Source organism: Neospora caninum, chromosome IX (genome assembly GCF_000208865.1).
Source record: "Neospora caninum Liverpool complete genome, chromosome IX".
Taxonomy (NCBI): Eukaryota; Apicomplexa; class Conoidasida; order Eucoccidiorida; family Sarcocystidae; genus Neospora; species Neospora caninum.
Genome location: NC_018390.1, coordinates 5,001,658 through 5,010,724, shown reverse-complemented (window position 1 = coordinate 5,010,724; position 9,067 = coordinate 5,001,658). Strand labels below are relative to the sequence as shown.

Sequence of the window (9,067 nt, the reverse complement as noted above, 5' to 3'; positions counted from 1 at the left end):
ACAAAAGACAGGTACTCGCCGTAGACGTACGTGCGGAATCTTCATGCGACGGATCTGACCGGTCCCGGACCCAGGTGAACTGCAGCATTCGTGTGCGGAGTGGGTTGCCTGCTTCCTACCATTAGAGTTGTGTCGCGCGTCAGCTTTGCAAAGAGCAGAAACAGGCACCAAGCTCGTTTCTTGTTGAATCGACTCTCGGTGACGAGACTGAAACCACCGAGCGCGGGCCCACCAGACACAGACTACGGTATACAATTGCAACCAGGAGGCACCAAGCAAGCAGTGCACAAAAGGCGGCTCAGTGGGTTACGGGTTCTTCCTGTACCAGTCCTAATGCGCCACTGCCTGTCTCCGATCCGCGTGTATAGAGTCACTCATGAAAACACCAGTATATCCCTATCGTTCACCTTTTCGCCCCAGGGAGAGAAAGGGGTGCACATCTCTCCGCGCGGCGGAAGTCCAGCCTCTCCCAAGTGAACACGACTGCCCCGACACTCCTGACCGTTTGTTTAGGATTTTTTCCAGAGCCGGTGGCAATTTCAGGTTTGAAAAAATGCAAGACCCTGCACGGCAGTTGCGCAGCGAGTACTCTAGTGTGGCGGGAAACAAGAAGGAACTCAGCGGAGGAAAGATCCCACTGAGCCTCCTCCGGGTGTTTAAATACCGCGGGAGAGTTTGTTTATTGGAGAAGAGGTGGACGGACCTTTTTTCTGTCACAGTCTGTGTATTGCGACAGGTTGCTACTCCCTTCCGGAGCAACGCGCCGCCAATTGGCTAGCTGACCGAGCGTCTTTTGTCTGTGGTCTTGTCCTCGAGTGTTTCCGCCCGATTTTTCCTCTTTCTCTGTTTCCATGCAACGATCTCTTCCCTGCTGTTCCTTCAATTTCCCCGTCTTCCGGTCTCTTGTTTTCGGGGTTTCCCTTTGTGTCATGGCTCGATTTGTGTCTCTTTTCTCGGGGACGGATCGCCGCAGGTAAAGTAGGGTGTCTCCCAGGCAGGAGGGCTGAATGAGAACTGGGGGATTGCCGCTCTCTTCTTCCTCTCAAAGAGACAGATTCGTCTCTCCTGCCCCCCAAAACTTTCCAGTGGCTCACCAACATCTTTCTACGTCTTGTTCCCCTTTGTTTTAGCCTCTTTCTCTCTCAGCTGTTGTCCGCCGCTCGTTTCTCTCTGGAATGCCTTCGCGGTCCTCCCCATCGGGTGCGCTGTCTCGCGAGATGCGTGCCACTCTCTCTTTTGTCCTTTTCCCCCTCACTTGCTCTCTCTGTGCCCGTGAATCTACTTCTGCGCTGTCTCTCAACTTTGCCTCTGCCGCCTGATCTCCGCATCTCCGTGTCTCGATTGACCTAAGTCTTCCGTCCTCGCTTCTTCCACCTTCCGGACGCTCCTCCCGTCTCCTGCTTGAGCCGCCTTTCCTTTTCTTTCCTACGGTCCTGCGACCGATCGTGCCACTCTCTGGCCCTTGGCGTGCGCGCGCTCAGTGGAGATGGCCGACACGGACGATTCGCACACCGGCTTCGAGGGGTTCGACCTCTGCGTCACTCCGGAGTTTGGTTCCCCCGTCTGTTCCCATCCGTCAACTCCCCGCCAGGCCGGCTCTTCCGCCTCCCGCGCCTCTCTTCCCACGCCTCCGCCTCCACGGCTTGTCCCCTCTCGGGCCTTTCCTTCCGAGTGTTCGTATCCCAGTGAAGACGCGTTTCACGCGTTCTTCTCTCCAAGCAGAACCAAGCGGGCTCCTCACCTCTCGGACTCTGAGGATCTCTGGCCTTTCGCCTACGATCCCTATGCGAGTGACGAGGACGAAGACAGCCTGCGCAGCTCGGAAACGCGATACGTGTACGGACCGTTTCTCTACCCTCCTTCCGCGCGAACGGTCGTCCCTGTCTCGCCCTCGGACGGGGACCGGGGGCGAGACAGGTCCGCAGGACCAGGTGCTTCTGCCTGGCGAAGAAGAGAACGAAAGCTCTCGAGCGGGGCGCACAGAAAAGAGAAGGGCGAGCACGGAGACCCATCTATTGCTCGAAAGATGCGCCCCGCTTCTTCCTCTGGAAATGACGCTCGTCCTTCGTCCTCCCCCTCGAAGTTTGGGGAGTCTGGGGAGAGGGAGGAGACAGCCGAGGCCGCTCCCGTGTCGGGCTCCACTGTCCGACCGCGGTCGCGGCCGGCCGGGGCCCCGCGCGAAAGGCGCAGAGACACTTCGGAGCGACGCGCGTCTCTGCCAATCCTGTCTTCGGCGGCGAATCAAGAGGAACTTCCTGTCTTTGGTCTGCGGAGAGCGGATCGGCGAAAGGCGATTCTAGGGCAGGTACGACCCGTGCCCATCCGGGATCCGCCCTTGCACGACGACTCGCTCACTCTCCCCTCGACCTGGAAAGAAAGCGCATTTGTGTCGCCGCCGACGGAGGACGAAGTGCGGAGCCTCAAAAACTTCCCTGAAGAACTCGCGAGAAGACGCGCAGAAGACGGCGCGGTGTTCAGGCGCAAACGCCACCCCTTTCTTCTCCAGTATGCGGAAGAGAAGGTGCGTCGCCTGATTCGCCGCGTGCGCGAAGAGGTGAAGAAATTGGGCGCTGCGGAGCCGCAAGCAGCAAACGACGAGGAAGACCCGTTCGGCAGCGAGTTCGCAGAAGAACTGATGAAGCTGGTCCTCCAAGACATCGACAAGAACCAAACCGCGTTATCTTACCTCGAGGACGAGTACGAACTCGTCGAAGGAGACCAGTGGAAGTGGACCATGCTGGATCGAGATCGGTGGACGCGGAGCAGCCTCTTAAGGAGGCTGATGAAAGAAGGCAAGGTGGGTTCGTTTTTTCTCCAAGAGCCACCCGCTCAGACACACGATTGCTGCACCACAGACGGAAACGTGCTGCACTGGGGAACTTCGTGTGGTAACCAACTGGTGCTGCTAAGTCGCCTAGAAACGTTTCAGTCGCCTCGCGCTCGGAGGCGTCTTGCCGGGTTGACGCCTTTCAAGGTTCTTTTTCGAGTCTGTGAAGAGACAAAGTCTCAGTGGAGGATCCCAAGGATCTCCGTTTTTGAAATGCCTCGCCTCGCTCGGACACGGCGCCTTTTTTGTTTGCTTCCTTTGCATTTGTTTCTCGGGTTATCGGATGTATCGTATACTGCATGACGAATCCCCCGAGGACGCCGTTCGCTGTAGGTGACGGTTTGCGACACTGTGGGGGTGACCCCAGCTGTCGCTTTCTCATTTCCTCGCGACTGTCGTATCCTTCTTGCTTTCCGCTTCCTCCCGCTGTGTTTCCCCCATTTCTCTATGTTTCCTCGGTCGCCCTCGCTGTGCCTCTGCGCTTCCAGGTGCTTTTTCAGTCTGACTGGGAAGAGCGTCAGTACGCGGAAGACTACGAGAGATTTCTACTCAAGGCGTTCTCCCCGCCGCGCCCGGACTGGGGCGGGACTGCGTACTACGAGTCCATCACGTTGGACAAGGAAGACTACACGGCGTGTATCGACGAGCTCCTGGATCAGCAAGAGGTGGCGAGGAAGGCCAAACAGAAAAGGCTGGACGAAGAACGGAAACGCGTCGAGGTTGAACTGGAAAGACAGCGAAAGACGCGTAAGAAGCCAGAACCACACCACAAACACGGCTGAGGACACCCCACACGTGGCATGCAAACATGGACCCGTGTGTAGGCACTTGCGCGTGCATCTGTGCGTGTATTGGTTATCGAGAAGCAGTGGGTAGAGAGGACACGAAGACGACACAAGGAAAAACGAAGCGGTTGATCATGGCTGAGAGACAAGGACTGGAAAGAAAAGAATGGAAGACTGGCCGCGTCGAGAAACGACCCGTGAGATGGTGCTACGGAAGAGAAGAGAACTGTGTATCTCTTTTGTTCACTCAGGGGTGAACCACGATCGGGTCATCAAGTACCTCGAAGTGGCGGATGGAAGACTTCCTCGTCTCTTCGAAGGAGTTGCGCGCACCAGGTAAACGCCACCTCCTTTCGATAACCCTAAAGATGTGCCTTTGCTGCATGGATTTAAGAAAGGCCTGCATCGGGAACAGAACCTTGGTCAAAGAAGAAGCAAAGGGACACTTCGCCCTGGGCAGGCGCTCGCGAGCGCAATGCGGCAATCCTCTGTATGCGCGTTGATCCGGAGACCGAACCGAAGACAGGGTGAACCGTCTCGTTTTTTGGCAGCGAAAATGTGCCCTGAAATTGAGGGATATCCTCGGTACAAAAGAGGATGCATGCGTGCGGGAAACGTATCGCAAAGGCAGTTTCTCGCATTCTCTGGTACCCACTGATGCGTTCAGGAGGAAGAAACATCCGAAGAACTGCACCGTATCCTCCGACCGCCTCAAGTCCTATGCGGAAGGCATCGAGAGTGTAACGCGTTGCCCATTCTTGGTGGTTGTAAGCGAGAGGAAGGAAGAGAGAAAAGCTGAGGAGACAGCGAGGAAAGAGGGGAAACAGCAGTGAAACCGAGGAAACGCGTGAAGGGGATGGGGCGGCGGAAGAGGTGGAAGACAAGAGATCGTGCGCCGGGACGACCGGATCGAGGAGTGACGGAATGCTTCAGCCAAAATGCACGATTTGTTTCCTTTCAGTTTCTGTCAGATGATGCCTGGGGAAAAGTTCCTTACCGATTCGACAGAAAGCAACAGACATGCGGAAAGAGTTGGGGAAAGCAGGGAGACCGCAGAAGGCCAGAGTTAAAGAAGTCGATAGGACGTCGGGGAGACTGTAAAATCTGTTGGTTTTCTGATGCGGTTTGCTTTTCGCAGTAATCTCGTGGGTTCCGCTTTCCCTTCATCGCGAGTTCAGTGCGTGAATCCCGCTCTTTCTTTCTTCTCTCAACTCCACCACCTGTTTCCTAGCTCCGTCCTGCATGTGCGTGCATCTGCGCATTTCCCTCTTTCGCTTCGTTTTCCATCGCAGCCGCCGCCGCTCTTGTGCATGTCATTGCCTTCTTACAGGACATGGGTCGGGCCTTGTGTGAAGGCTGGCGACATTGGGGTGGACGAGGAGCTCAAATCAAACACATGGATCCTCCTAGAGGAATACCTCCCGACAAATACCGTTTGACAAAAGAATCGCTAGCGAATGCCATGAAGAAGCTGCACGTTCCCGGCCAAGATGACGACGCTCTCGATCTCATGGCAGCGAAACCGAAAAAGCGGGAGAGACAAGCGGAGCCTGAAAAGATGCTTGGGGGGGGTCGCTATGCTGTGTGAGGCAATACTGCAAAAGAGAACATAAACTGCCTACAGGGATCGTCTCCAGCTTTCGGAAACGCGAGGTCCTGTACATCTCTTGTGACAGCGAACCTAAGGAAGCAGAGAGTGCCGTCGAAGTGATTGACGGGTTCTCGACGGAGAGCACGATAACACGACAGCACATGTGTTTCTTCTTGCGTCAGCAGTACTCCCGTTTCGCTGGTTAGTCGTCAACGAGAGGAGAAGGGCGCGTTCCTTCTAACTGCTTCCCGTCCTTTCTTTCAGCCATCGCTCTTTTCGATGCGAAAACAGAAGAAGAAGAAAATGGACAAACGTGCTTCCGGGAGGAAACGGACCGAAGAGCACTCGACTCCGTGTGCGTATGAGGCCGACCTCGGCGGTGGTCCAGCTGCAGCGATTGTGTTCCTTTATGCACTACTGCTGGATTTAGGAAGCCTCGGGATGGGATTGAGCATACGCTGGAGATCCTATACATTTGTAAGTCCACTCTAGCTTCAAACGCACGTCACACGCATTCGTTCTTCCCTCCCCCCCTCGAGGTCTCGGATACTGAGGCGAGGCACGAAAAAAAGGGGGGATGTTCTCTAACGGGGGGATCTGCTCTTCTTTGCAGGCGGATCCAGGAGAATTCAGCAAATAGCCGAAAAGAAAGCTGCACGTGTACGTGGGCGCCTGCTTCCCTGGCTGACACACATGGGCAGTGTTTGCTGCAGGACAGTACATGTGTAAGTCGGAATGCCGCCTCACCACGTCCCCCGCACCCTCGGCGAAAACTTTCCACGACCAGCTTTAATCGATCCACGCGCCTCGAATAGACAGACAAAAGTAGACGAAAACCAGGCACACGGAAACGCGAGGCCCAAACGTCGGTCGCATTTGCACCGGACCTCCACGAAATTCGACACCCACACCACATTCAGCGTTTACAGTCTGTATTTCTTATGTCCAAAAAATACTAAACAGGGGACGGGGGGATGAGAACGAGTTGGGGAAGACGACTTTAAATCCGTTCAGATACGGTAAAGCCTTCCTCGGGTGGCGTCTGAGGAGAAAGATGCATGGCCTGCCGTTCCAGAGAAAACCTGGCGACTGACGACGCTCGCAGCTGTCCTAGGAGCGAGGTCTACTGTCGCTGACTTCAGCAGCGTTTCTCCGAAAAAACCACGTCTTGTGTGCACAGACATTCATACGCATGAATTGAGGGAAATCCATCTGACACCTAACTCGCAGTGTCTGAAGGCCTGTTATTCTAGACGAGCCGGTGAGAAGCGGGGGCAGGTTCTCAATTTCTCCTCGAGTCCTTGAAGCTTAATTGATCAACTATTTAGGAGACTTGGGCGGCTTACCCCCGCTGCCTACTCACCGTGTGTCCTACTTTTGCTCTGTGCGCGCTACGAGGTGCGGCCTAGGACGGGTGGTAGAGAGGATTGTGCAGCGAAAGAGATCGAATGGCGAGTTCCGATGTGTGTGAAAACGCGTGCCTTTCGTTGTCCAAGAGCTGCACAAAGAAACTGTATCGTTGCACCGGCAGTTGAACTGCCGGCTTTGAGCCGCGACCAGTTCCTGTCGCCAAAAAACCAAGAACGTTGGCGCCGCGTAGCTTTCGCAGAAAAAGTTGAGCTTTCCGTGCGCTTTAAAAAGTTCCACGCGAAGAGACATGTTCCGAGTCTGACGAGCGGCTATCTCTCTCATCTCTTTGGGCTCGTGGGCGTTTCACCAACAGGGGACTCGACTGAGTTTCCCTCACAAAAAGCCGTCCTGCTTGCCTTCCGGCGTCTCATCCCCCGCTCAAAGGTGACTTAAACTTTGGGTGTCCCTCGGGGCATCGAGGGGGAAGGGGACACAGCTGAGCCAGCATGTCACGTTTCTCTCTTTCCGTGTGTTCAGCCTGACATCTGTCTGCTCAACTTCACACCAAACGCGTCAGGCGCGCGTCTTAGCCGACGGCGCTTTCACTTCAGAGATTGTGAGGATGCGATTTTCGCTAAAACGCGTGCGACCGTGGAACCCAGCCGCAGTCCACAGTGCGAAGAAGTCGCACGACTCGGCGCGCACACAACTGTTCGGCTTTGTGGACCGGAAGGCGGCAAACTCTCCCCGCCGTGAACAACTTGACTCGGGGCTTCTCTGACGGGGTCGCGCCCCACGGGGAGCTCAGGGCATCGTCTTCGTCTCGCGGCGCGTCGGTCCACGGATCCTCCAGCAAGCAATCTTTCTCAAACACGACGTCTGCGACCTGTAAAAAGCGACATTGCGAGAGAAAGACCGGGAGGTTTCGACTCCCCGCCACAACAGATCATTTCCTCGTGTGTACGCAGGAAAGGACGATGTCAACGTATGGGCACATAGATTTGCACGGCTGATTTCCCTGGTTGTCTGCATGCACGGTGCTAGGCGATGTCGAACTGTACAGGACTTTGTTGGCGTCTACCAGTCTCTCCCCACGTCTCTTTTACTCGCGGCACACGCTGACTGCTCGCGCAATCTACATATGCAAAAGCTTTCCAGAGAGCAGGGACGAAGAGCGCGGGCCGAGATGGGGTGTTATCACCAGTCCAAATGCAGACCGTCGGTAGTAGAAACCGAGGAGTCTTTGTGGATAAAGGGTAACAAGGAGTCTAGCTGGTCCGTTTCTCAAGATGTCGTCTCTGTGAAGAACCCGTGTGCTGTCTGTGCGCGACGCTTACCGCTGTGAACTTTCCGTTTCGTTCCGAGGCGACCTTCCAGGCGAGTTTCTCCCTTCGTCGGTGCTCCGATTCGCACAACCGCTTTAATTGCAGCTTCTCCCTATCGGCGAGCTTTTCGATTGTGTCTCCATCGAAAGCCTCAAACTGTCCACACGACTCGACCGCCATGCGCTCGAGGAGCCGCAGTCGTTCCTGATGGTACGCCCCGCGAACCCGCAGCGCAATGACGATGTTCTTTTCCGCCACTGCATGCGCGAGCTCGTACGCCGCAGCTTCGCCCGGGTCTGAGTGCTGCCGATTTGCACTGAGGCGAGAACGGAACAACAGGAGAGGATCCCACAAGGCACGGCGCACGAGGGTGTTGACGCTTGCACGCAACAGGCTGAAATAGGCAGAAATCCTAGACAGTCGCCCGCTGCGGGGAAGCGTGAAAGCCAAGAAAACTACGTCAAGAGAGAAAACCCACTGTACCCCTGTGTCCTGAACAAGGGCTGGTCCGTACTCTACTTTGTGTGGCCATAAGCGAAACAGGGGACACGGGAGTCTTCGGTCTCATCTCACCCTCGCTTCAAAACTCATACCCACACTTCTCGTCGGGGTTCAGGAGTCACGCACTACACCCGTATTTGTGACAGCGCAGGCGCAGAGAAAAAATGGGTCAGAGCAAGGGAAAGGGCTCTTACGCGGCAATGCGTCGTCGGCATTCATGGGCGTGTCTGTAGTGCATCGAGATCTCCTCTTCCACTAGACGGAGAAGTTGTTTCGGGTACTCCGTGATGGCTTCAGCCGTTCGAGCCAGGCGGATTTCCTCGTGCATGCGATGCAAACAGTTTGTCTTCTCCTGGGCCATTTTGCTCCGAAATGTTTTTTGCAGAACCCCTGTTAGTTTCCGGTCGCCGCTGACGCATCACACTTCCTCAGAAACGGAGAGAGGGAACAAGACTGAACGAACCGTCTTTCCACGGCAGGTGCGCTCCAGAGTTTAACGACGACAAGAATGAGAAAACATGGAAAAAGTTAAACGCGGGAACGTCGAGGCAGGCGGTGGACAAAACGGTGGCACATCAGCAGTGCCGCAGCCGGGGAGTACGAAGCCCTCAGGAACGCGAAGAAGTTTGAGGAGAGACTACACCGGAGTTTTCCTGCAGAGAAAAGAGGGAAAAGGCCGTTGAAAAAC

General features: G+C 55.5%; 2 protein-coding genes across 2 annotated transcripts; one reads left to right on the top strand and one right to left on the bottom strand.

Moving 5' to 3' along the window:
- Positions 1-1,486: 1,486 nt before the first annotated feature.
- NCLIV_044370 (conserved hypothetical protein) lies at positions 1,487-5,200 on the top strand (the record flags this gene model as incomplete). Its single annotated transcript, XM_003881359.1, has 5 exons — positions 1,487-2,797; positions 3,328-3,574; positions 3,864-3,948; positions 4,280-4,379; positions 4,943-5,200. The coding sequence occupies 5 exons, from the start codon at positions 1,487-1,489 to the stop codon at positions 5,198-5,200; spliced, it is 2,001 nt and encodes a 666-aa protein (XP_003881408.1).
- A 1,987-nt stretch (positions 5,201-7,187) lies between these two features.
- NCLIV_044360 (conserved hypothetical protein) lies at positions 7,188-8,740 on the bottom strand (the record flags this gene model as incomplete). Its single annotated transcript, XM_003881358.1, has 3 exons — positions 7,188-7,439; positions 7,891-8,194; positions 8,574-8,740. The coding sequence occupies 3 exons, from the start codon at positions 8,738-8,740 to the stop codon at positions 7,188-7,190; spliced, it is 723 nt and encodes a 240-aa protein (XP_003881407.1).
- Positions 8,741-9,067: the final 327 nt, after the last annotated feature.